Raw genomic sequence first — 27,054 nt, 5'->3', positions numbered from 1 at the left:
GACACAACCGTTTTAAGTATAAGAGCCAACAGACACGTGCAAAAACCGAGCTAGCAGGAACCGTTCGGTTTCCTAGTGGACGCTGCAATATGGAGGTGATATTAACCTCGAAACGTTCACCATGCACGCGCATGACCTGCATTTTAGGATGCGCAGGGAATAAATATTCGCCAGTCCACACGCCCCTTCTCTACCTCTCTTTTTCAGCATAGGCTATGCAACTGCTGCTCCAACGTTAACGACATAATATACTTGTCTAAATATATCTAAAATCTAAAAAAAAAAACAATAAAACGGGGACAAATATAAACTGCGAGTTCTACCGAGCACCAACCTTGCATCTTAAATGAATCTATGTGGTTTAGTGATGTCATAAAGTTTTGTCGTCATAGTTTTATAAGATATAATCGAAGACAAATAACACAGTAGCACAAACACATTGCTACAGCATCCAGTTCAGTTAAGTACAGCTGAGAACTTCTCTCACACTGGCTCCTCCGCACTGACTCCAGTCATGGCTGGAGTCCTTCTGGACTCCAGCCATGACTGAACTCACCGACTAACAGAACCCTTCATGTTACTTGTACTCTTTGATTAGGCTGCCCCTGAACTTAGACGGGATGTCTTGAATGTGGTTACGATGGCACTTATCAACAACTTTGATGGTCGTGCGTGCACTATAGCGGTGCCAACTAGCGAAACACGTCCATTTTGTCTCTGAGTGTGAGAGAAGTTCTCAGCTGTACTTAACTGAACTTGATGCTGTCGCAAGGTGTTTGTGCTACTGGTTTATTTGTCCTCGATTATATCTTATAAAACTATGACGACAAAACTTTATGACATCACTAAACCACATATATTCACTTAAGATGCAAGGTTGGTTCTCGGTAGAACTCGCAGTTTATATTTGTCCCCGTTTTATTGTTTTGTTTTGGCTATTGCGAATGCTTATGGACAGATGTAGCAGCAGCATAAATTCAGGTCGCCTACGTACAACATTATGTAATGAGCAATTACTTTGCTTTGGGGCTTTTTGGCGATAAATTCATGCTGTTACTCCAACCTGCGGCCTTAAATCCTTCATTTAATTTTTAAATGAGTACATATTGACATAAATATTGCAACCTATTGTATCACGAATGCTTAAGGTCAGATGAAGTGGCAGCATATGTTCGGGTCGCTTACGTACAACATTATGTTTTTTCAACAGAGAAGCTTTTTAGCTCACAATTATATTTAGAGTAATCAGCAATTACTTTGCTTTGGGGAATCTGTGGCAATAATTTCATGCACTTACTCCATCCTGGTGGCCTATAATCTTTGATTTAAATTTTAAATGAGGACATATTGGCATAAATATTACATCCTATTGCTTAACTTTAGACAGTACTTTCTGCATATAGTGCACATTCAACTTAATGTACACTATTTGAAAAATAAAAATGATTTGTTATTTTTTGCTCATTTTAGTGCTTTTGCTGCACCCTCACTGGTTTAAAGTCATTCTTAAGGCGATTCTCCAAATCTCTCGCTTTCGTCATCGGCACATGTTCTTTATTTCTTCACAAGTCCGCTTACACCAATAGCTTTCATAGACTGATTCGTCCACGAGCAAGTTCAAATGCGCCCACGCATGATCATCAGTCGTCAGAGGCAAGAAGAAGGAAGCTTGTACTGTTGAGTACGTAGACCACCGGAGCGCGCCGGTAACGACCAAGGCGCTCAAGGTGCGATATCTTCCAAGGTTGATCTTTTTCTTCGCGTCCGCACAAAGGAAGAGAGTTTCACTTCATGCCTAGAGCATAACAGCTACAAACCCTTGGGAGATAGCGCAGCTAAACACAATAATCATTGGCCATGCGCTTTGATGATCTTCATTCCAGGCAGTACATGAGTACAAAATTCACGCTATGTTCAATGCCAACGCGGCTTAGCATAACTATCAAAGTTTTACATCGATTTCACGTAGCACATAGTTAAAAAATGCGTCGAACAGAGAATGTTTGAATAAGGCAACAAGGAAACATGGTGAAGATGAAGAGCACATGCGATAAAAACGTCACGAACAGTCAGCACATGTACACTACTCACACGGAGGATGAATAAACATTACTAGAAATTAGAAGAGAGAAACTACTATGTTGGATGGTGTAGCCGCACAAGTAACCCAGCCCATAGAGCACCATCTTCTGTCGGTTTTTCATACAGCTTTTAAAGAAGCGCTGAAAGACGCCGTTACTCATCTGCAGCTGTATTTTTTAAAGTTTAATTTCGTTTTTCTTTCACTTGCTCTCGTACTGTTGGACGCGGCACAAGGCAACACAGGCTGGTGGCCGGCTGGGGGAACGGCAGGGGGACACTTTCGGCTGGTTTTGTAAAATCACGTTTATGAGGCAGTCGTCTATATTTCTTTAAATTCCGCTCAAGCTCATGCCCTACAGATCGGCCGTTGCATGTTTGACAGCGTAGTTCTCAGCTCTACTTCCATCCAGACATTGAGATTACCGTGAGAAGAATGACACCGCTGTACAAAATTAGGCGCCAATAGTACGGCTGGTTGTGCCATACAGAATAGCCAAGCCTGTATTTGGTAATTTTAACCCTAGCCTCAAGTTGCCTACGTCGCTATCGGTATCTCTATTGAACAAGACTAAAACGAAACGAAACTTTAAAAAAAATACGACACAGGGCCAGCGCTTCGAAAGCTGTGGTGACACGCATAATATTTGAGCACATTCCTCCAAAAAAACTCGTGCTGATGACCGAGGCACCAGAACGTCACACCTACACTCATGTTAATCACCGAGAGGCCCACAACACCTAATAACGCAACACAGCAGCCACTGTCAGCAATGAACACAGCTGTTCTTTTTGGGTGGGGATTCTCCGTCGCAGTTGTTTACATCGGGCGGCTTCGATCGGCGTGACGGTGAGCACATGTCGATCGCGTCGGTCGACATCTGAGAACCAGGCTGCGGGCGGTTGAGCAGGCGGCATGTGAGCGACTCGCCGATTATACGAGCCACGGTCCGCCAGAAGCCGCCATCACTGACATCTTTGTGCGTTCGTTGAAAGTAGAGAAATATGTACGGGTTGATGGCGCTGTTAGAAGCCGATATGACGCCGAATAAAGCCACCACGTTGGCGTCCAGGATGCCAGGGTTGCCGAAGGCTAAGATTGCCTCTTGCACCATGTAGGGCACGTTGGTCACCAGGAAGGCACCGAACACAACGGCCGTCATCTTCAAGGTCTTTATCTGCGCAGAAAAGAAACAATATTAAATTATTCCGTATTTAAGAACGATCTCATTCTGAAAACTTTGGTACGTTTAACTATTCGCAGATTCTTCGCAACATATCAAGTAACGAAGAAGCGAAGCAGTAAACATGAACAGCTGAAAATACATCTTCATGCTTCTTAATTAGTTAAAAGCGAAACAATGAAGCTCTGACGCATTCTGTTTAGGGCTGCGTTATAAATAGAGTATAGAGCTTTTTTTTTTTATTTACTCTGTTTCTTAAACGAACTATTAAAAGGAGTCAAGTGCGCATGCGTTACCGGCGGCGGTAGTGTACTGCGTGAAATCACCACCAGCTGACGTAAAGAAACAAGCGTTCCATACCGCGTGCTGGACGCACTAGTCTCCCGTTGCTTTTTCAGCAAACTTCAATAGTAAAATGTCGAAAAAAACGTAACCTATCTCAGCTTCAAGAGAATTTTTTAAGGTTTTGGGTTCCTGTTTTTACCAGGCTAATAAATTTCAAAATCGCTGCCTGGAGAAAAGGGCCAGAATTAGGCATTTACTGTTTACTTGAAGAACATTTCTGATATAGCATGGTGTTTCACAGAGTGTATGCAATATCAAGTACAGAGCACATATCTACCTTTGCTCGTGGAAGCGATGACCCAGTTTGACGTCCCATCCTGCGGTTCGTCGCACTGTGTTTCCATATGGCCCAAAGTATTCCAGCGTGAAAAGCGATAAGCAGCACGAGGGGAGCCACGAACACCATGAAGAACACGAAGCCCATGTAGATCTGCCGATGGTAGAGGGGCGTGCCGCGGTCGTAGAAGATTGACGCGCAGAAGCATTTTCCAGGTGACACCTCGACGCTGTGGAACACGTACACGTTAGGCAACGAGGGCATACAAGCTGCGAACCAGGTAGCGGCGGCAAGCCTCCACGGGTCCGGACTTGGCGCCAAGGGCGTGGCGATGGCAATGTGCCTGTCCACCGCGATGGCCACGAGCATGTAGGTTGATGAGACAAGCGCGAACGTCTGCAGGAACTTGAAGAAGCGACAGAAGGCGTCGCCTGCAATCCACAACCGACCCATCACCTCCCACACCACCTGGGACGTCATCGTGATACAGGCGACGAGGAGGTCCGCAATGGCCAAGTTTAGGAAAAGCACCCTGGCTTTGGACACTCGGCGTCGGCGCTGCCTAACCAGGAGGTTGCAACAGACCACGCTGTTGCCGACGACGGACACAATGATCATGGTGACGATGATGCCTATACGCACTCGCTTGTGATAAGGAGGACCCAAGAGTTCATCGGGAACTAGAGCGTCGGTGACATTGTTCATAAGCACCGTGACGTTGTCGTCCAGGGTCCCGTCTCCTTCGTTCGGCAGGACTTCCGAGGACGCATTTAGAGCATCCACTTCACTCATACCGGCGGCAGAGGCATACCGCATGCCCCTTAAACTTGAAAAGAATTATGAGTTCATCGAAACGACGCTGTTTGTACAAGTGCGCGTTGGTACTGGCTCAAATTTTCAGTAAGGCTCCGTGAAAATTGCGATGTATTCGATCGGCTCTTGCCTTCTGGAGAAAGTTCGTGCTTAGGTTTAAACACACCATTCGCATTCACTTTGTCACCCATGTACGTCTTCATGCTTCCAGTCCTGGAAATGCAATAAAGATGAATTAGAAGGGGTCTATATGCACAAAAGATAATTTAACGTGACGTCACCGGTTGTCTACGATTTATTCTTTTTGTTATTCTAGCCGTTTTTATACAGATAATATTTACACGACTACTCCAAACACCGCTACAGAAAACTTTCGAGAATAGTACTCCTCGATCATTGATTGATGACAAGTTATCCATTATGTCCACATTAGTGAGGTTCTACTGCTATACCTCTTATTATTGCGCCAGAACAAAAAAAAAGGCGTCTCTGGAGTGAAAACAGGCGCTTGCGTTGATTTCAGGATCAGCAATTTATTAAAATTCAAGAAGAATTTCACCCAAAAAACTGGGTTGGCAGCAAGTGAATCATATATTCGTTGTGTGCAGAGCATCCATAATACATCGTTCTTCCCTAAAGACACAAGTATAGTAGCGGCAGTGGCATAGCCTCTTAGCGAGAATTCAATGTCTTTAACCAGCCCTTATACATAGCATTTATCGATTACGAAAAAGCATTTGAGCCTAGCCGGTGTTACGCAGTGGTTACGGCGCTCGACTACTATTCCCAAGGATGCGGGATCGAATCCCGCCCTCGGCGGCCGCTTTTCTATGGAGGCGAAAAGCAAGGTGCCCGTGTGCTGTGCGATGTCAGTGCACGTTAAAGAACCCCAGGTGGTCGAAATTTCCGGAGTCCTCCACTATGGCGTCTCTCATAGCCTGGGTCGCTTTGGGACGTTAAACCCAACAAACCAAACCAAACCATTTGATCCAGTAGAAACCATGGCGGTGATGCAGGCATTGCGAAATCAGGGGGTCAGGCCGTGCGTGAAGGTGCTAGAAGATATATATAGTGGCTGCACAGCAACCATAGTTCTGCATAAAGAAAGTAACAAAATTCCCATAAAGAAAGGTGCTAGGCAAGGAGACACGATCACTCCAGTACTCATCACAGCTTGCTTAGAGGAAGTATTGAGAGACTTGGAATGGGAGCAGTTAGGGTTAAGGGTTGATGGAGAATACCTAAGTAATCTGCGATTTGCTGATGACATTGCCTTGCTAAGTAACTCAGGAGAGGAACTGCAAAGAATGATTGATGGCCTAGACAGGAAAAGTAGAAAGGTAGGATTGGAAATCAATATGTCGAAGACTAAGGTAATGTTCAACAGTCTCGGGAAGGAAAAGCAGTTTACGTTAGGTGGCGAAGCACTAGAAGTTGTAGGCAAATATGTCTACTTAGGACAGGCAGTAACCGCAGATCCGGACCATGAAAGGAAATAGCTAGAAGATTAAGATTGGGAAGGAGCGCATTTGGCAAGCACTCGCAGATTATGGCTAGCAGCTTACCGGTATTGCTCAAGAGCAAAGTATACAACAGTTGCATCTTACCTGCATTCACTTATGGGGCTGAAACATGGAGGCTAACCTAGAGGGTTCTACTTAAGTTCAGAACAACGCAGAGGGCTATGGAACGAATAATGGTAGGAGTAACATTAAGAGATAGAAAGCGTGCAGAGCGGGTCAGAGAAATAATTCAAGTTACTGACATTCTAGTGGAAATCAAAAAGAAGAAATGAGCATGGGCAGGACTTGTACTGCGAACAGAGAATAACCGATGGTCGCCTAGGGTAACAAACTGGATTCCAATGGCAGGAAAGCATAGCAGGGGGCGGCAGAAAGTTAGGTTGGCGGATTATGTTAAGAAGTTCGCAGGTGTCAAGCGGATGCAGCTAGCCCAGAACCGGGTTAATTGGAGAAATATGGGAGAGGCCTTTACCCTGCAATGGGAATAATCAAGCTGATGATGATGATGAACCTCCTCACACTGCGCTTTGCGAGAGTTAACGTTAAACAGTTTGCAACATAAGTAATCGAATAGCCAGCATCTCCTGATTATTCAGCAGACTCGCTGCCTTCCCTCCCTGCATAGCGTGTTTCATCCCATACATGTTTTCCACGTAACCTAATTGGCGGATCTTTGAAATCTATAGTGGACAACATTCCTTTGTTTTTCGCGACGCTGCTTTGGTATCTATTGAAGTTGGCTTTTTTTTTCTTATCCAAATCCCGGGTCGAAAACACACCAGATACCAACAAGATGGCACAGTAACCGTAATAAACCCTTTCAATGCTGCACCCACGATAACACGATTTGAATTTCCATCTCGATTTCTTACTGTCGAACATATTACGAAATGGGGCATCTCCCATGCCATCGTAAAGACACGCCGATTTTCTGAAACGGTTAAAGCAGAAGTATAGTATGCTATTCACAAAATTCGCCTATTCTAATAAAATTCTTTCAGGACCCAGCACCTGTATAGTCATGCGCAATCATCGACTCGCCACGCTATGAAAGTATGCTACATACTTGTACGAACGAAATGCATTCCGTTGAAGCGTTTCAAAACAAAGTGGGAAATATTTACGATGGAGCTCCATGAGGAGCACAACATGGTCCTCAAGTTACACGAGGCACTGATGTGTTTTTTTTTTTTTTTATGCTCCGTCAGTCTCGGAGGAAGGCAGTACAGAAACGTTTCTATTTCCATGCATATTGCTGAACATCCGGCGTCCAACACTGCTTGAGTGGCTCTGTATAACCGCTAACTTGGCGGCTCTGTTTATTTATCACTTGACAGAGGTACAGACTCAGAAGCACCTAAATGAAGGCAGAAAATTCAACCGTCCTCGAAACAGTTCTTATCTACAGCCACATTGTCAAGAAGAGTTAATAGCAGGATGATGAAAATAAAAAACTGAATATTTTTGAAATGCACATCCCGACGCACATCATTGTTCTCCGTTTCTCTGCCACTAGCAAGCATTCGCCGGCAAGACACCAGGCTGCTTTCTGTAAGCTCTCGCAGGGAAGTGGGCGGGCGTTAGAGAGCGCTTGTTTGCTCAGCTCGTTTCCTCTGAAGTTAAGGTTTTCGCTCCGTTGGTGCAAGCTTGTTTACTGCAGCTGCACTTGGCGACAAATTTCGCTGTTTTCCTCTCACAACGCTCTAATATTTGGTGTCCTGGTGCCATTCTGGATGTTTCCCATGGCTTTCCAGAGAGACAGCTTTGTCGCTCAAGTTTTGCAAACCACTTTCAACCGAATGAGCAAACGGCACAGCCGCAGTACAGCCGCACAATTCCGTTCGGTTAGTTTAATGTACAAGCAGATGTGGAGGGTGCGTTATCTCTCTAACTATAGCCGCACGTACATAAAGCGAATACTGCTTCTGGCACTTCCTTTCTGGAGATTATACGCTCCGTTTATTTCCTTTGTGCCATTATTTATTACATACGTATACACCAGTTCCCTTTCCAGCAGAGCACAAGAACTATAGGCGCACACAAAAAGCACGTCTGTCACACGAGCTTTCTCCGTTGTCTACCGGGAGTTGCCCAAGAAAACAGACGAGTACTTTTATTCGTTAACTCTTTGCAACTGAGCCTCCTATGCCGAGTCAGTGTGCATTTATATTCTGCTGTCTTTATTTCACCCCGGAATTCATGAACTCGCTTTTCCGCTTCTTTCGCTCTACGTACCTTCTTCTTTTTAAGGTTTCGTTGCGCTTTATCGCCGCCATCATTGAAACGACTTCTTTTATTATTTCGCGGATATTCATTTGTCCAGGACTTTTTATTTTTTGCCTCTGTCTTCATCACGCCTTGCTAAGTTCATCCCTTGCTTGTTCTTGTCTGCGCTTTGATTTCTGTACTGATCGCTTTATTCATTTGCATTCGTTCTTTTGCTGTACTTGTGATTTATTGCGTACCCCCTTTACCTATTCTATCTACGGTGATCGAATGATCGTGGTGTCTTCCACTACACCGCCCTATATTAGCTTAAGTTATTGTGGGGCGTCAAGCCCGACAAAACCAAACCCAAACATTAGCTTTTTGTTTCTAATTTTACACATTTATTTTTGACTTTTTTTGCCCTACATCCTCCACTCGCTTGTTATCTTTTTCTTTGCGGACCTTCATCTATTTATATTGTTTTCACCTATCCTTTAGATATTTTCTTCGTCCTTTCTCTTGTAGAACTTTCGAAATGAGCTGACAACTGACTGTCTAGCTCTCACTCACTACATTCTTCAGCAAATGCACGTCATGTATAATGCTTTAATGCTGCCTTTATTCACTGATGCGGCGGATGAATTCATTGGGCAGTTTGTTTTAGAAAAGCCCCCGGTGCACACACAGTTCGGTTTCTGGGAGCATTCGTAAAATCGAAACCGGAAAGAAAGCGTGAGCTTGTACATCGGTTTAATTCGTATCATTTTCAGGCTTCCGCACCCAGGAGAGCAACAATTGCTTTGTATTTAATTCCGATGAGCATATTTGCATGCTAGCTGTGAGATACTTGAATTTTCCGGGGATATGTGATAAGTAAACATATTTGCACTCAGGAATCTTAGAACGCACATTCTAAATTGAAGTCAGCTATATTTTGTTTTGCCCGTTATTTTATACTTTCCGGGAAGTTGTAACTGTGCCCCGGGGGAGCCTCGGCCTTTGTGCGCGGTCCGCACACTGAACCTAGTAGCGTCCTCATACATTAGCGTTCTATTTGACCGCTACGAAGACATGGTTTTGGTCGTTTGTTTAGAAACATTCTCCTCCTCCTCTGCAACTGTGAGGTTGGAAAGAAAGGCCTTGTCATCGAGCAGGAGCGTAGGACGCAGTGTTCTGCTCTAATAACGCCCCTGGTCGAGTTGAGCGGACGACCGGCGTATAATTTCGGTGGAAGCTTGCGAAGAGAATGTTTCGAATAATTGCAGCCTTGAGAATCTGCAATTGGGGGTTATGGCAGGCCGTTTGGTGACATCGAGTTATACGTTGATTTCTTCCGAAAACGAAAGCTGGTCACTTTCTTCTTATCCACGTCCTATATTTTAATGCAATCTCAACACAAATGCCTTACATAACATACTTCTCTTTTTCATTTGCATGATTATTTCCAGCCTATGCATTTCAAATACGGCCACTGCTATTCTACCCGAGGTCAAATGCTTTCTTAGAAACACTAGGTCATTTAGTGTTAATCAATCGTAACTATTTATAGCATGTCTCTTTATTTGAGATGAAATGTTCATTGCACCACGCGACTCTCGGAGAAGATCTTAGATGTAGCTCAGTGGTATGTTTTATGCTCGTTAAAGGAACGTAATGAAGTGTCTCACGTTCCACGAACCATTAAACAGTTACACCAAAACCTAAATACACGTATATCTGTCTCCCTGTACGTTGTAAACACAACCCGGTATTTCATTAACAATATTGTATTTTGTCATTGAGAAAATGTATTTGTGCTTGAGCGCCACAGCCTTTTCAGTCATGATAAAGCGTTTTCTCAATGTACTGCTGATTTGCCATGAGAGTGAACTGCAGGGGGCTCCAACGGCATTGAGCTCGTGTTAATTTACATAGCAACTCAAAACTATTATGCCTATTATAGGGAGCCCTTTCAGAGGGGCTGAGTGATATTCCTACTACTAGCGGTACATACCCGGACATCCATTGGGCATCACCGGGTGCCCTTCAAGGTCATCCAAGTTGGAACTGGGACCTAGCTGGCTCAGCGACAACTGACTTATTAGTGCAAGAATACTCACACACACACCACCTCCGACTAAGAATTTTATCTGGTCTTGTATGATTGTGTCTTCGCTCTGAGTGGCTAATCTGTTTAGTGAGATCACAACGCCATGACCATGTGCGGATAATTCAAATTAGGTTTTGTATAGTGGCTCCAACTGGCAGTCTCCCTTTCGCATCTTTCAAGTCCGGAAGCCAACTAAGAAAGTAGTCAAACCTTTCACTGGCCAACTACTGACCATAACCTTCTGTAGCATTTTCATTCTAATCTGTTTAGTGAGATCACCACCCCATGACCACGCGTGGATGATTCAAATTAGATTTTGTATAGAGGCTCCAAATGGCAGTTTTTCCTTCGCATCTTTGAAGTCCGGCAGCCAACAGAGAAAGTAGTCGATGCTTTGATTGACCAACCACTGGCCATGGCATTTTGTAGCATTTTCACTCTAAAAAAAAGTATCGAAGTGGATTAGAACTGGTAGCGTTTGAACCGCGGTACTTGTTCAGCGGTCCAGCATCCTAACTATTGAGTGAGCTATGTTTTTTTTTATTGCATTGAAAAACATCCGAGGAGCAGAAACTAAAATAACACATTCCTCAAATACTTTGCTGCATAATGCAAGTCCTCTGAAACTCAGTAATTCCCCACCATAACAAGTATCAAAATTCAGGGTCGCCCACACAAACAGCGAGGTGCGGTAGCCAACTAGGCGGCTCTTCCCGAACAATATATGCACTCCCCGAACAAAGCGCTCGGCTCTCGAATAAAGACTTGGTTGATCGTGCTGGTTCAGAAAGGTGGCCCATCATTTAGCTTTTCTCTGAACTCCATCAACATAAACAAATAGTAACACACATCACAGTTTTTCCGAACGGGCAAAAGGCGATTAGTGTATGACGTGATTTCGATGTCTTTCTTTAGCGACCGCTGCAATATGTCCCAGAAAAAATAGCACCCTGGCGCTGAATAAGCAGTGCTCAATAATATATGATGTGTTACACAGGCGGAAGTTCACCGTCTATGGCGCAAACATCTACTTGGCGTGGAGCCTTGCCTTAACATGGAGTGTTGATGTGTGCAGTTCAAAAAGAACATTTTTGCAGCAGATCGAATGCCCATGCACTTACGATGATTTAAAACGCTGCAATCAAGAAAGTCATGTTAAGGTTGCCGATACAAAGGTATGAGAAACAAGGACTCAGTAAGAACCCTGGGCATCTGCCTTCTGGATAGGCTGTACAGGTAATCTAAAGAAAAGTGCACAGGGAGGAAATCGAAGGCTGTCGGCTACGAGTCCCTTCATGCGCCTGTGCCGTCGGTGCGAATAGGTAAGGCAAGTCGTAATCAAGACGCCTAATAAGCGCGGATATTTACAAGGGGTAGTTTGCCAATTTGAAAAAGAAAACGTGAAACTAGCTGCTTTAAGAAACGCGAACAAGACATTCCACCAAACTCTATTGGAAGAAACAGGTTATCACGACGCGTAGGTTCCCACCGAGAGCTCCATACGAAAGTTTCAAGTATTCTGTATAATGCCTGCACCTCCTTTCTTGCGCAATGTACAACTTGCTGGACGTAGGCAAGCTTCGCAACGCGTGAGTAAACCCCGAAGGTTTCCGACTCATTCACGCCTGAGTTTGTCACCTAACAAACATGAGTTCTGAATCCCAACATGCCCCACTTTTTGAACCTGATGCAGAGGAACTCCAAGGTTGTATAGGGGGCCACAATCCCAACTTATGTCCCCAAAAAGATTCGGCCTCGTATCTCGCTAAACCAGCCGGAGTCTTCTGGATTTGTCTAAATTAAGAGCCGCACCAGATACCGCGCAAAACGGTTAAATTAAATGCAAAGCCTCGAGTACACTCTTTTGATCAGAACAAAAGAGGGCGGCGTCATCAGCATAGATCAAAATCTTAATTCCATGATGCGCCAGGGGGAAACCTCGTATAGCAACACAGTTGATAACGCTGAGACAAATGGGCTCAAGATATAGGTAGAACAGCAAAAGCGAAAATAGGCACCTTTGGCAAACAGGTAATTTCAGTGGAATTGGTTTGGTTAACTCTTGGTAAACAATTAGACTTGTATATGACTCTTTATAGCACATCCTTATGTCCTTGAGCAAAATATCACCATTATTTGCATGATGCACAATCGCGAACAAAGAATCGTAACGGACTTTATCAAACGCTTTTGCAAAGTGAATTTCTATTAGAACTACCTGGGCAGTTTCATCTGATACTATTTAGTTGATATGGGTTTGTATACTGCGCCCTCTAATAGCACAGACTGGTGTTTTCCTAATACGTTTGTGGTTACCAGCCGTATACGGCCAAAAATAACCTTAGCGAAAATTTTTTAATCTAAATTACAGATTGAATATGAAAGATATATCCTTCTTATGACAATTACCATCGAGCCCTTGACGTTTTCTGGCATTCGAATCAGACATTACCTGCAGTTCAAACCCCACACCTTAATATACGACTAGAAATCTTGGCCATATATTCATCGTTGTGTCTATAATCATTCTTGTTAATACTTCAGACTATTGTCATACAACCTCCGGTATTACTTGATGTGGAAAAACCAAAAGTATGAAAAGCAGTGCTCGTGAAGTAATATGCAGAGAGGATTTCAGCCTTCTGAAGCCCCATGAAGTATACCACGTATCTAATAGCCTTTAGGCGGAACTTGGTGATCCCTTATATCTATTTAACGCAGCCGGTGCAACATCGACGAGTGTAAGCTCGGTATAAGCAGAAAGTTTGTTTATATGCATTATACTCCTATCCTTATTTGCCATACCTCAGAATGCGATCTTCGAAAGGAAAATGCAGTGCGAAAACGGGTGACAGAAACGGCGTCTATGATGGTGTGTGTGCTGGGGGTTTTAACCAGCAGCTGGGAGTAAATATAATAAAATAAAATTTTAGCTCCAATATTAAAGACGCATCATTCGTGCCAGCGGCACGCAAGCCTGTTGCAAGTAGCTTGAATCCTGCTGTTAGGTTTCAGTGCGTGGTATTCAAAGCGCCGTCAAGTCTATACGACCATCACGCTATCAAAAGGGCTACGCGAATAAATGGCCCAAAGCGTATAGGAAAATTCGCGACGGAAACTGATTCGGCGCTCTAATGACTTGCCCAGTAGCACAAGATGCATAGAGGATGGTAAGTGCGAAATGAATCTGTGGTATTTTCGGATTAAAAAAAAAATAAAGCTCGCAACCACTACGGCCACGTTTTTCCCTTAGAGCTTACAGGAATGGTAGCACGCTTCGACTGCGGATTAATATCCACTAGCTAATTGGAACCGACGTCGCACTCCACACTCCAGAAATGACGGATAATGGCTTTCGCCTTCAGATCTGCGCAGGTTTCTACACTCCCTTGAATCTGTTGAGTCTTTGCTAACTTCGAAGCTCAGTATTCGTAAATATATCATTATCATAGAAGCCGAGAAACGTACCCTCGTGTGCATTTGCTCTAGAGCGTTGTTACACGCCAGGAAACTACGAACCGAAAGAAGCACAATACTTTTGTCCTAGTCCGGTTTTCACATGCCCGTTGAATTTAGCAGGATTTTTCCCATTACTTATTCAGTTTCTTTGGCTATGCACTTCTTTTCGAACCACGCGGAGCTCTCGGCGTCATTTATTTGTTACGCACAATTATTGCCGTGTGTCGTTTCCAGCGGAAAAAAGCAGCTTCTTACGCGTTACTCCTGATAGAGAACAAAATAGACGATACACTGCGGGCTCCGAATAACCTGTTGCCGAACTTGATTGGAAAACCGTCAATTTATTCCTTTTCTTTCTGAGAGGGTGGTTCTGCAATTTGATTGAAGGGAACATCCCCTCCTCTTCCCGACACGCGAATTGACGAAGGGAATGAAAAGAGAAGATGATGAAACGTCATCACGTTCTACCCATTTTATCAGCACTGCGCACACTTTCACGCAGCAACGAAGCGGTCATGCGAAGTGTTTTCCTGCTCCATCTTGGCCCCGACTCAGCTGCGTTTGCGAAGCAGAAGATGACATTTTGTGACATAGAGACTGCAACAACGCACAAAAGATGATACAGACAAATTGAACAGTACTCTCAGCGCACGTCACGGGCGGCTGTGCCATGTCCGAGCCATCTGTAGGCAAGCAGTCCCAAAGTACACAACACACAGGGCATTGCTAACTACTCAATGCAAAAAAAAAAATTTATTTCAAAAGTTGCGAATGGATATGCCGCTTTAGGCAGATTGTACGTTAAGAAATACATGACGTAAATATACGTAAAGAGCCTAATTATCATATAATTAACTAACTTTTACGAACCTACTCTTATTGTTAATATCGAGAGGCGGTGTTATATTAGGAAATTGAAGGCTGTCAAGACATAATGTCACCTCCTGTTAAATTTTACCCGTCGCAGCGGTGGAGTGGAAATTTGTTTCATCAACGTTGTGGCTAAAAATATCGAGCTTAAAAAATAGGCATAATAGCACTCGTTGAGTCGGTTCTCTTTCATGGCGAATTTATACAATGACGTCTTTTGGATTTATCATGCATCCTTTATGGATGCAATTTGTTTATTTGGTCCTGAGGGAGAAGCTGGCATTATATTTCTGCAATACCGTGCGCAGCGAACCATTCCAAAATCTTTAATGCTGGAAAGTCAACTTAGCCAGCAACTTGATCCGCAGTTTTAACACTCGATTGTATTTATCTCCAATGCAGATTAAGAAATTTAAAAGTGGACTTACACTGATGGCCGTCAATTTCGCAATGTAGCATTGCACCTTAATTGAATAAAAATTGCTTTGTGAACATTAGTTAATCGCTTTGTTATTAGGCTTTATAACGTACGCAATATACGCCTTGCCATAAAAGGTACGTGAAGCGATCACACTGGCATGTTTATAGCTTTTGAAAAAAAAAAATGTATTGAATAATTTGAAACGTTCTGTATAAACACGCCCACCAATAGAGGTTAACAAACCTCTACTGCTGTCGTGAGTAATTCGAGCCATTTCTTTTCAATTTCTACAACTATTTCAGGATCGAGGAAATAGGAGGAACCGTTCTGTTGCAAACTAAACCAAAAACTTTAAATATGGCTTAATGGCAAAAGAAAAATGTTCTAGCAGCGCGCTGTGCGTACAGTTTACTGGGCTCTGGATGGCGTAACACACAATGTGAATGCATCGCTTTACGAGCCAAGATCATCGGCGACGTAAAGAAGAGTTTTTAAATAAATAATAATTACAGTGAAATGATCAAAGCAATGGATAAAGTGGTGATCAAAGTGGCAGTTTCCTCTTAAAGCATTTTTTTTTTTTTTTTGCAGTCATATAGGGGGGTCACTTTCTCGCACAAAACTACTTACATACGAGCAAAACGGCAGTCTGCGGGAGATACATTACGGAAGCCAACTGCGGGAAGAGGTCTGGTAGCCTCGTAGTTTACACTTTATTAGCATAGCTGAGAAGCTACAAATTAACATAACTTCGAAGACACCCGCGAAAATTTACCTGCGTGGCTTGCGCTAGGGAGTAGCATATTGTGCATATTATATCTGAGCACGGGAATCACATTATAAATCTCTCTTAGCTCCCATTGGGTTTGCAATTACAATTTTTTCCAATTTAAAGCCAACCCCGTTATTCATGTATATCACTGTTTACTTGCTATGCCCGTACGCAGTGAACAAATTAAAAAAAAAATGTCAATATACAAATAGGCAATATTTTCCGCCTTCATATAAGGTCGGTGATTGGCATAGAAACCTATATGCAAAGACCTGCCCCGCAACACAGCCTTCTTTGCGTGTATAAGATATTCTTGTGGAAGCTGCGAGTGAGGATGGAGTGACCAGTTTCCATTCGAGCAAGTATATCTTAAAATTAAGCGCTAGACAGACACACGGCGGATGAGCCTAAGCATAGGAATGAAATAAGACAGTGATCAAAACTTACGCTATTGATAAGTTGTCACGTGAAAATCAAATATAAGATGTAAATAAATTATTATTCGTTTAGAGGAGAGTGATGACCGGAGTTTATCGTTTGGAATAAGGAAAGAAAACGAAAAGCCTGGTTCGCGTATTAAAGTATGTCACACTGTCTTTCGTCTCTTTTTAACACTATCCCAATTTAGGGAAACAAAACGAATAACCTGAATCCTGTTCAGAAGTGTGTCACACTTTATCATTCATATCTAACACTCTCACAATTTTTAAGGCGAAAGTCTCTAAAATGCGCAGTCATGACCCTGTCCATCCGGCCACGGGAAGTGTCTCACTTTTTCGCGACGTTCCGTGAGATACCGCGAGAGTTTTTGTGACGTTAACACCGAATCCGTTATGACGCGAGGAAGATAGCAAAAAACAAATGAACCTTCTCTCCACCAGTAATCGAACCATCATTCATTGGATTTAACCAACTGCGCCACGTCCGGGATTGTGAAACGCACATCATAATTCTCCTTGTGTACAGTGACTATGATGATATCAGGCGATTCACGCATACGAAGTTGACTCCAGCGGATGTCCGATGCAGGCGTCAGCACTGACTCTGCGCCTCTCGTTTGGCGCTTCCTTGAACGCCGCACCACACAGCCTACAGAAGCAGACGCAGTAGAGCAGCCATCAGCGGCGTTTCAAATTTGTTTACACGAAAGAAAAGGCACAGTATCTCTCACAATTCTCCGCCGACACTTTATCCAAGCCTTTAGGAGGGTGGGAATCAAAGAAGAAAAGGAGAAAGAGGTGCCGGTAGTACAGGACTGCGGAAGACCGCGCTATAAAGGCTTTCGGCTCATAGCACTTTAGTGATCTCAAATGCACGCCAGGAGTTTTGAATCCGTGCTTTATGCTGTTTGTTTTTCCTTTTATTCAGTATATTCTACATTATTTAAAACTACCCACAGTACTACTCGCTTAGCTTATTCCTCCCTGCAGTGATGACGCACCTGAACCGCCAAATGATCGCTCAGTAAGCGTTTCTTGAACGCTTCAAGAACAGCAAACAAGGTTCAGAAAGAAGTTTGATTTTTCGAAAGCGCCTGTATATCATGATACATTCGGCCACCAAAACGATGCTTTCTTCTTTTTTTATTGTAATTAGGTTACTATTTTCCAGTGCCATTAACTTGAAAAAAAAAAAGTATTTTGTGGAAAGTGCAGCAAAATGCGACAGCGATCCAAACACGACGTCTTGAAACTTTGCGATTCTTAACTTCCAGATTTTACCCAACAATAACACAATTTATCGACCACTATCCGCAACATACTTCCTGCCACTGAATTTAAGGCTCACAACTTTCTGTTCTTTCAAGCAAAAAAGAAAAATTGCGAAGTGAGCCTCGTGCTATTATAAGAAGCTGTAGAGAAAGTGCGTGATTCTGCACGCAACCCTTTTTTGGAAACGTCATCATCGGCCGAACTCTACCTACTGCCTGTCAAAGGCCTTTCCCATATTACTCCCATTAACTCGACCCTATAATATCTGCATCCTATTGACCCTGCGAACTTCCTAAACTCATCCGCACGCCAGACTTCCTGCCATCCCCTGCTGCGTTTTCCTTCCCTTGGAATCCAGTTTGTTACCCAAGCGGTCATCGGTCCTTTCTTCGCACTATATGCCCTGATTTACGTTTTGAAAACGTAGATATTTATTTATTACATGCTGCTAATGTTTTGATCCCATGCAAATTTTGAGAATGTTTGCACTTCACGCATTTTTTAAGGAAAGATTTTCGAAGAAAGCAGCACTTAGGGGCAAACTTCGATGTTCTTGGTGTTGTTTAGGACATTCTTCGCCCCAAGCTATTCACGTTTTGTCACTCTCTGTTATGGCCAGAACGCACAAAATTAAAACATCGGTCGTCGAGCGGCACGGCAATGTAATGAAGAACGTATACCTTCCTTCCTTCCTTTAAGGCGCTATTCAGGTATCCGCAGAAACAAGTGTGACAGTTACTGCACCTTTACATTCCTGTGAACCAATTATGAAAGGCACGCTTCAGAGCTCCCGTGCAAGACGTGACCACGCATGGTACACACTGCAAAATAATTGATGAATAATGAGAGCGCCCACACCGAACTTCAGGGGAAGATATGCAGCAACCGAGAATTCTCACTCTCATGGAGGCTACGCAAATTTCTGCTGTTTTTCAAGAGGCCAAATTCTTTCGTATCTCCTCAAGACATCATAATATTTTAATTTTGAAACGACATTTATTTCGCCCCATCGAGTGTCGAGTTTTATTCGAAGAACCCGGCTGTACAGTAGCATACCATTTAAGGGAACTCATATAAAAGAAGTATTCATTTGTACGAACTTAAATAAAATCCTCCCACCGATCAGCTGCATTGAACGCTATGCAAATGCTCTTCATTTTAACGAAACTTAGTTATTCTCTTTTCAGTTCCACCAAGACTTCCTGCGACGTCAACCTGTGTGGCCCCACGTTACAGCGCCCTAGGGCACTGTACCCACGTCTAACGGAGCACTTCAACAATCACAATCCTCACTTTTTGTTATATATTTATACACGGAGAACCACATATCATTACTGCGTGACACGAAGAGTGGCCATCATTTAGCATTAGACTGAATTACCTATCTTAACAAACTTGCCGCCAGCGGATTTCGTAGCTATCTTTTCACGTCACAGCCAGCCCTATTAGGCTATCTTAGCTCCAAGAAAGGCGCACGTATGCAATCTGGTTAACCATGATCTGCTAGATGAAAATGAAAGCTTTTACTACCCAGCATACTGATGAGTCGGACAAGGTTCACAGGAGCTTGTACAAGGTGTTAAGTTGAGAAAGTTCAAAACGTGTCAAGTTCAATACCACTGCAGTCCTAAATTCTAAAGTGCCGCAAAATATTAAAATGTTACTGCGTTCTTTAGAGGCAAGTAAACGCAGTGGCAAATAAGTGAGTTGAGACAAGATTTGAACGACCCATTTTTCCTGGGTTAATGGCAACAAGCTTGCAGGCACTTATTTCACTTCAGCGAACTTTCACTTTAACGAGCTTTTCTCCAAGGTTTCTTGAAGTTCATTCAAGTAAAGTTTCACTATAATGCGATGTGCTAAATTCTGAGAGCAAAATATGTTTCATAAAGAAGTCGACCCCAACCTTTTTCAAACTGCATGATTTTGACAACCGAACGACTAGGAGCTGCTCGCAAGAGGAGTGAGTGGCATGAGGATTTGAGGAGACATTTTTTATCTTGTTAAAGAAAATAAAATTACAAATGTTCAATGCTGCTGAACCAAATATTGAGCAAAAGCATTAGCTACGGGTGACCGAGCGTTCTTCTTCTTTTCTTTTTCTTCTTCCTCAGCCCACATATAAAGCCCCGCTTTAACCGAGCCGTATGAACGTGCCTTAGTCGCCTATAGGGGTAACGTGAATGTCAGGGTCCTAGCAGGCTGATTCTGACTTAACCGTCCTATGTGAAACGAGAGACCCAAGTTGTTGGCAGCTCCTGCCGACCGCTTGAGTTGTAGCTCAGCTCTCACTCTAGTGTCACGTGGGGTGTGACATCACAGCGTCACGTGAGTAAGACGTGGCTACCGGCCGCGCTACGCTAGAGGCTCGAAACATAGAGTAGTATTGCTTTCGCAATAAAAAGCAGGGCTTAAAAGTGTCTTTGAAATTATGCTGAACAAGGACGGCTAGTGTTTGAATCTTGATCTTCCCTGAAACAAACTATTCTTATGAGGATATGCGCCAAAATCACAGAGAAAGAAAACTTCGTGCTGCTCTTCTTAGCATTGATGATCATCAAGAGTGATGTGACATGCTTGCCCACTGAAGAACGATAAGGCCAGTTTTTGTTGACTTTGTGAAGCTTACGGATGCTGCTGTTTTTATATCAAATTTTTGTACACTTATTCACGTGCGTTCGGCGCAAAAGCTACTAGTTGAGATGAAGAAGCTGAGATCACGAGAGCACATGAAGACTGCCATGAATGAAATAATAAAGTGGAAGCTATTTTGTGTCTGCATGCAATATGTCGTGTCTTAAGTGACGGCAAATTGCTGAACATACGTACTTTCCACTGCTGGGGTCGCTATAATATGCACTGCGGTGATGACGTTGCCAAAATCTTTGCCTAAAGCAGCACAGCATTTAATGACGCACGACGTGTTGGCGCTGGATTCATCTTGGTAATTTTTCTCGCTAACTAGCGGGACCTCATGGAAAGGGCACGGTCGGCAGCTTTAGCCAACAGAATCCCGGACTAAGGATCGAACCAAAGTCCCAGATCTCCTCTCCCCTTTTCTTTGAATAAACGCTTTCATTATTGTGCTCCAGACATCCATTTCCTGAGTAAAATTCGGCTGTGTGCGCGGGGTTTATTTTCGCAAGGTGCGCTCGACAGCCGGCACAGCGGCAATTACTAAAATACTCGACCTCATTATTCCACCTCCTCGAATGGCAACTTCCTAAACCTCTACCTCGAATGTGTGGTTGAGGAGTGTAGTGGTGCTCAAACCTCTTGAGGTCGTCTCTCTCTGGTGGCGCCTAATCAACCTCTGGCGTCCCGGGAGGAACAAGTCGAATAATTTAGGACATTCTCCTAACAGTGCGTTTAGCAGATACGTGCAGCAGCGGCACCGTTGCGCTGCTTACCTAGCTCAGTTATCCTTGTATTTAGGTGTTCAAAAAGACGTATTTTTGCTTTTGGAGTGTGGTAGATAATACAATGGAACATGTGCAAGAAATAACAATATGCTTGCACTTTACGAGAGTCCACGTTAAAGGTTTGAGAAAGCTTTCTTTGAAAAGCCACTCCTTACAATTTTTGGATTCACTTTCTTTTACTGCGTAACCAGAAATAAATCATATTTGAACGTTGCACTGTGAGAACTTTGTTTTCCGTCCCGGCATTTCTTAGGTAAATCTTAAGTATATTAAAATGCAACCTTAAATGGTAGGTAAAGGTCAGATGTACGCAGTACCTCGCTAGTAAGAATCTGACCGCAAGCAGTTTTCAGCGGAGGGGAGGTTATATGATTTTACAACACTACCGCGTTAATCTTCCGCGTTAATTTTCTTGCGTGTTTTTCTTTCTCTCTACAATTTATTTCACAGTTATTAGCTTAGCAAACAGACTTATGCGTCTTATGTCTTACTTATTAACATATTGCATTCTCACATATATTGATGACTCCATTCGATATTCTTTGAGCCCCACCAAAACAGCTATTACACAAACACAACGTCATATCTTACTCGTGAATTCTACTTGCGTGAACGTTCGCGGCAACTATACCTTTTGCGCAACTAAAACTATTTTACGGTGACGGCCATTTTGTGCTCATCTGCCACAAAGAAAGAATATCCCGTAGTGCAAGTCCGAGAACAGTTGTTATTGCGAGTGCAGAAAAGAGAAAAAGAGAAAATGCCTAGGCCTGAAAAGCCCTCACCGGATAAGGAGGGAAGGAAGGAAGGAAGGAAGGAAGGAAGGAAGGAAGGAAGGAAGGAAGGAAGGAAGGAAGGAAGGAAGGAAGGAAGGAAGGAAGGAAGGAAGGAAGGAAGGAAGGAAGGAAGGAAGGAAGGAAGGAAGGAAGGAAGGAAGGAAGGAAGGAAGGAAGGAAGGAAGGAAGGAAGGAAGGAAGGAAAGATGGAAGGAAGGAAGGAAGGAAGGAAGGAAGGAAGGAAGGAAGGAAGGAAGGAAGGAAGGAAGGAAGGAAGGAAGGAAGGAAGGAAGGAAGGAAGGAAGGAAGGAAGGAAGGAAGGAAGGAAGGAAGGAAGGAAGGAAGGAAGGAAGGAAGGAAAAGAGACGCCCACTACAACAGGCATCGTCCGCCAACGAAGCGGTGCGTGTGTGACGGCGGCATGCACATGCAGATCAGATACCCAGGTGGCCAAGAGCCAGCACCGAAACTGTCGAAGGCCCCTAGAATCCAGGGCTAGGATCCCCTCCCCCTCTTGCGGAGCTTGTGGAGGCGAAATTATACATATATGCCAGGGACTGAGATGAAAACAAAAAAGACTCGTGGACTGGCTTAATTAAACAGGTAAATAAGCCATTTTTTTATGATCGAATTTTTTTTTGCCGCTTGAATTCTGAAATAAACATCTCCTGAGCCAGAACCAATTCTAATGTAATATTTGCGCCAAACATAAATTACTGGCGGCAGGTGTTAAAACCTATAGCTGTTCCCTATTCAAACCAGCATGATGTCTAGGTGTGGGTATGTACAGCTGAAACGGTTCAGATCTGAATAAGGACGCCATCAGTGAGCGGCGAGGAATAATATGGCAGATTCTTTGGAGACAACAGAGAGGGACCTTGATGCTATTATGAGGATAAGATAGAAAGTGAAGATAATGGAATTCTGGGAATTGTAATGATATGAGTTTTCTTATGATAGAAAGTGAGCCCCGCCGGGGTGGTGCAGTGGTAAGACGCCCGAATACTGTGCCGAAGTACCCGGGCTCGAACCCGACCTCGGCGGCTGCGTTTCGATGGAGGCGAAACGAAGAGGCGTCCGTGTGCTGTGCGATGTCAGCACACGTTAAAGGTCCCCAGGTGGTCGAAATTACTCCGTAGCCCTCCACTATGGCTCCTCTTTCTCTCTTTCCGCATTCACTCCCCCCCTTCCTCCCTTCCTTTACGGCGCGGTTGAGGTGTCGACAGGAAACAAGTGAGACAGCTACCGTGCCTATCCCTTCCTATAAATTAATCAGTTTTTTTTTTTTTTTGTGATAGAAAGTGAAGCGCTAGGTAACAGAAGCGGTATGCAAGGATCAGTTCCAGAGGCCTTCGCCGTGCAACGAGCGTAAGAGGACTGGAAATAACAAATACTGAATGATTGCCACAGATCGACCACTTGCAGCGGACAACTAACATATGCCTGAGAGTAAAAACTGGCATTTTCTACATCGGTGCTTTGCTTTTCGCCGCCATCAGGAGGCGCCGTGGCGGGGACTGAATGCGCTTTCTTGAGATCAGCAGTCGAGCTGCTTGACAACTGAGTAGCCGATTCGAAGCAGTTGTTCTTGATACGTAGCTCTGAAGGATGCAAAGCAGGTGGCGTTGTGTGCTGTCTGGCCAACTTCCAATAGTAATTTATCATACACCTATTTTCGATGCATTTCACCGACACTAAGAGACATTTTAAGCACTGAAAAAGTTGTATATTTGTCTACAATAGGTGCAAGGCGGAATACGTTATTCGGCCAGGCACAGACATTTCTTTCTCTGCAAAGGCAAAATCCCGCCATGATACATTTTGCATAACCCACTTACGGAAGTTTTATTTGCCTCTATGTTTGGTGTCTGTCGCAACTTACGTTTAACGTCAGCTAACATTTCCATGCTTCCCTCATTCGGAACGCTTAAACTTCGTGAATATTTTCAGAGAGGAAACTTTGTGTTTTTTTATGTCTTGGATTGAATGCATAACCAACCTGAAGAGCAGCTGCGGTAAGAAAATGAGAAAACAAATCCCAGGGCCAAAGAACGTCCGCTTACCACGGTGTGTAGAACATAGGTCATATACGAGAACTAATCACGGGCGAGAGTAGAAATGAAAACAAGTTTCACCACCGCAGCAACTATATCTTTGAAGTTGCCCTAATAATGACATACTCTCGTGACGGGAATAAGGCATTCCCTCAGGAATATTTGATACTTTCACTTCCCTAACAGACCAGCTTTCTTTCTTTGCTTACTTCCGCATTTGTCAATTCGCAATGAGGTTAGATCTTCGTTCTTTCCTTTGTTTAGATTTAGAGCATTGTACACAAATTGAAAGGTACAAACCTCGCCAGTAGTAGAGTTATCTCCACTTGTCCGTGTTCAGCACGGATGGTTCACATTGTTCAAATGTTCCTCTATATCGACTCGCAACAAAAGTGTTAATTCACCGGTTCCTGTTTGTCAACAGTTAGGCTTAATCTTAATAAGAGCAGGCATATTTCAATCGATTGAGAGCATACAGCATTGCCGCGCACGACGAGGGCTCATATGCCAAAATACAATAAGAACATCGCCAATTATTGACTAATTTGTTTGGATTTGTACGCCGCATTCGTTTCATAGTCAGCGCCTTTATATAAGCTGCAAACATTTTAGAATATCTCTAGGTCTATCTGTTGCTTTTTCTCCTCCAGATATGCGTACCTATCTCCATCATAGCGTGAACTTGCTCGTTTGATCGCATGTATTACGGAAGTTGCTTTCAATAAATCTCCACACCTCCAGTACATTCGCAACTTTTTTTACGAGAACTAAGGCGCGCGCCACGTCACTCCGAATTATGAAACTTGACTGCTTACGACTGTAACATACCAATTCGTTGCGTTGCTGTTATAAGTTCTCCCAAAGCAAAATAACTTTTTATGCTCCATAAAAGAGATCAGAAGTTGTTTTAAGGCCACATCAGCGCGAATTTAAAGAGTCAAGTTATAAATCGCCATGGCCTTCGCCTCTACATATTCCGTTCGGAAAGTGACAAGCAAGCAAAGAAATACGAACAAAACATCGAACTGTTAAGTTGTCCACAAGAATGGAGAAATCTGCCCGGCTTTAATGAATGCCAAACTTATTTTTCTGTTGGTTTGAATAAATTATCAACAGTTCCAGGAAAGTGAGAAAAAATGTACCGTCATTTCTTCTCCACCACATAAAGCTATTATCGATTCTATATGTTAAATGCACTTGTCTGCATAAATGTTTGCGAGCGCACGACTCCACTTTACTGATCGTGTTCCAGCGAAGTGAGAAAGCTGGACGTCCCGTGTTAGCCTAATCGCATACGAAAGGTTATGACGAAAACTTTTACATTAAGAGAAACGATATCAGCTGTGTCCTTCAGGGCTGAGCAGAGGCTGCTGCGCTTCTTTAGGCTTTTTTGTTTTACCGAGAACGCGAACGTGTATCTGGCTAACTTCCTCTTGTGGATAACCTTCCAATGGCATGATGGTTTAGTTTAGTTTACAGTTTAACACACCAAAGCGATTCAAGCAAGAGACGCCGTAGTGGAGGGCTCCGGAGATTCCGACCACTTTGGGTTCTGAACTTCAACGGCGAGGCCAAATATTTGATGGTTCAAGCAAGATCCCTTTGATGAACTTCGAATGCGATAATCATGTCTGCTCCTAATTGCGAAAATGTTTTCTTTTTTTTTTTTTTAGGTACAACCCGCCGGCACAGCAAACATTGCTGCAATAATTTATTATTTTCATCTCTCTTCGATGTAGCCCAGCAATTAGGGCTCTCGACCACTGAACCACCGCTTTCCGACAGAGGTGAAAAATAAAGTGCCCGTGTACATTACGACGTCCGTGCACGTTGAACAACCCCTGGTGGTCGACATTTTCGAAGCTCACCACTACAGGGTCGTTTAAAGCCCAAGTAACGTTGGGACGTTAAGCCGGATAAATAAAAAAAGAAAGCCTTCCCCGTTCATCTTAATATTCCTCTTTGTGAAAATATACATTAAGGAAAGAATGGCAGCATTTGTTGTTGTAAATGTAGAACAAACAAACCTTTAAATGAGCTATAAAATCTATTTATTTATCTAGGTAAATATTTCTCGATTGGTTACGATTTTCTTTCTTCCTCTCTTTGAGCCCAGACTACTGTCGAATTTTGACGGCTTGCTTATCTGTGGCTGGTGAAATGATGTTTTGGTGTATTATGCGATTAACTATGCTTTTCGTTTGTGTTAGAAAAAATTCATATGTATTGTTTTGAAATGTGTCGATTAGTTACTCAGAAAGAATACAATAAATCAGATTGAAAGGAAATACAACCTCAACTGCAGTTTTTTTCTCTCTTTCTTACACAAAATGATAACTAGCGTTATTGCTCCTATTTTACGCACACAGCAGCGGAAAGAAATTGGCAAAAAAAAAAAAGCGAACGGCCTATTAAAATGCATCGCACACCTCTTCCGGCTCGGCCGCATTACGAAACGGCTGCTGCGTACACTATCGAAACTTTTCTCGATGCGTCGCAACTTCGCCAACAACTTTTGACAGCGTAGCGCTTCTCTCTGCCGGAAAAGGAATGCGCCCAGTGGCGACGGGAACTACTCACCCGAGCGGGAAGCGGCCGGCGTTATCCAAAAAAGTGTGAAATCCTGGCGCGCCACGCGCCGTGTCCTTGCGGCTGCCAGCGCAGCATGTGCGCGGGCCCGCGCCGCGCGACGTCGATGGGAGGCGCGCGAGCGGCAGGGGACGCCACCGCTCACGCTCTGCTCTCCCCAGTTCCTGCCTCTTCCTTTTTTCACCCTCTCCTCTCCACAATGCTTATCCTCCACCTCCCTCTATTCGCTGCTTCTCCACATTGTCTGCCGTGGCAAGCTCTCCTTTCGCGCACGCAGGCCGCCGTGGGGCTTAACTGGAAGGGTAAGGTGTCGTCGACAGCGGCACGGCAAGGGCTGCTTTGGAAAACAAGCTGGCGCAAGATGGGAGAGGAATCTTTCCCTCCATTTCTTTTAATTTTTTTCTTGCCTTCAAGTTAGTCTCGTCCCTTCTGGTAGGCGAGCGTCCGCCCGCTGCATGGTA

General features: G+C 43.7%; 1 protein-coding gene and 1 pseudogene across 1 annotated transcript; both read right to left on the bottom strand.

Moving 5' to 3' along the window:
• The window catches only part of LOC146199267 (uncharacterized), a 197,920-nt pseudogene extending 197,376 nt beyond the window's left edge, over window positions 1-544 (bottom strand).
• A 2,302-nt stretch (window positions 545-2,846) lies between these two features.
• Window positions 2,847-4,677, bottom strand: LOC146199266 (gonadotropin-releasing hormone receptor-like). Its single transcript, XM_084592086.1, has 2 exons — window positions 3,886-4,677; window positions 2,847-3,257 (listed from the first exon to the last, which is right to left on the bottom strand). Exons 1-2 carry the CDS (start codon window positions 4,675-4,677, stop codon window positions 2,847-2,849), a joined length of 1,203 nt encoding a protein of 400 aa, XP_084448212.1.
• Between the last annotated feature and the right edge of the window lie 22,377 nt (window positions 4,678-27,054).

This window comes from Amblyomma maculatum, chromosome 2 (assembly GCF_055883805.1).
Source record: "Amblyomma maculatum isolate TAMU_Amacu chromosome 2, ASM5588380v1, whole genome shotgun sequence".
In the NCBI taxonomy this organism is placed as follows: Eukaryota; Metazoa; Arthropoda; class Arachnida; order Ixodida; family Ixodidae; genus Amblyomma; species Amblyomma maculatum.
This window is presented reverse-complemented; position numbering and strand designations above follow the sequence as displayed.

Coding starts and splice junctions, on each gene's coding strand:
- LOC146199266 (XM_084592086.1), bottom strand. CDS start 4,677: ATGAGTGAAGTGGATGCTCTAAATGCGTCCTCGGAAGTCCTGCCGAAC. Junction 3,258..3,885: donor CATCGCTTCCACGAGCAAAG/GTAGATATGTGC, acceptor TTTTCTGCGCAG/ATAAAGACCTTGAAGATGAC.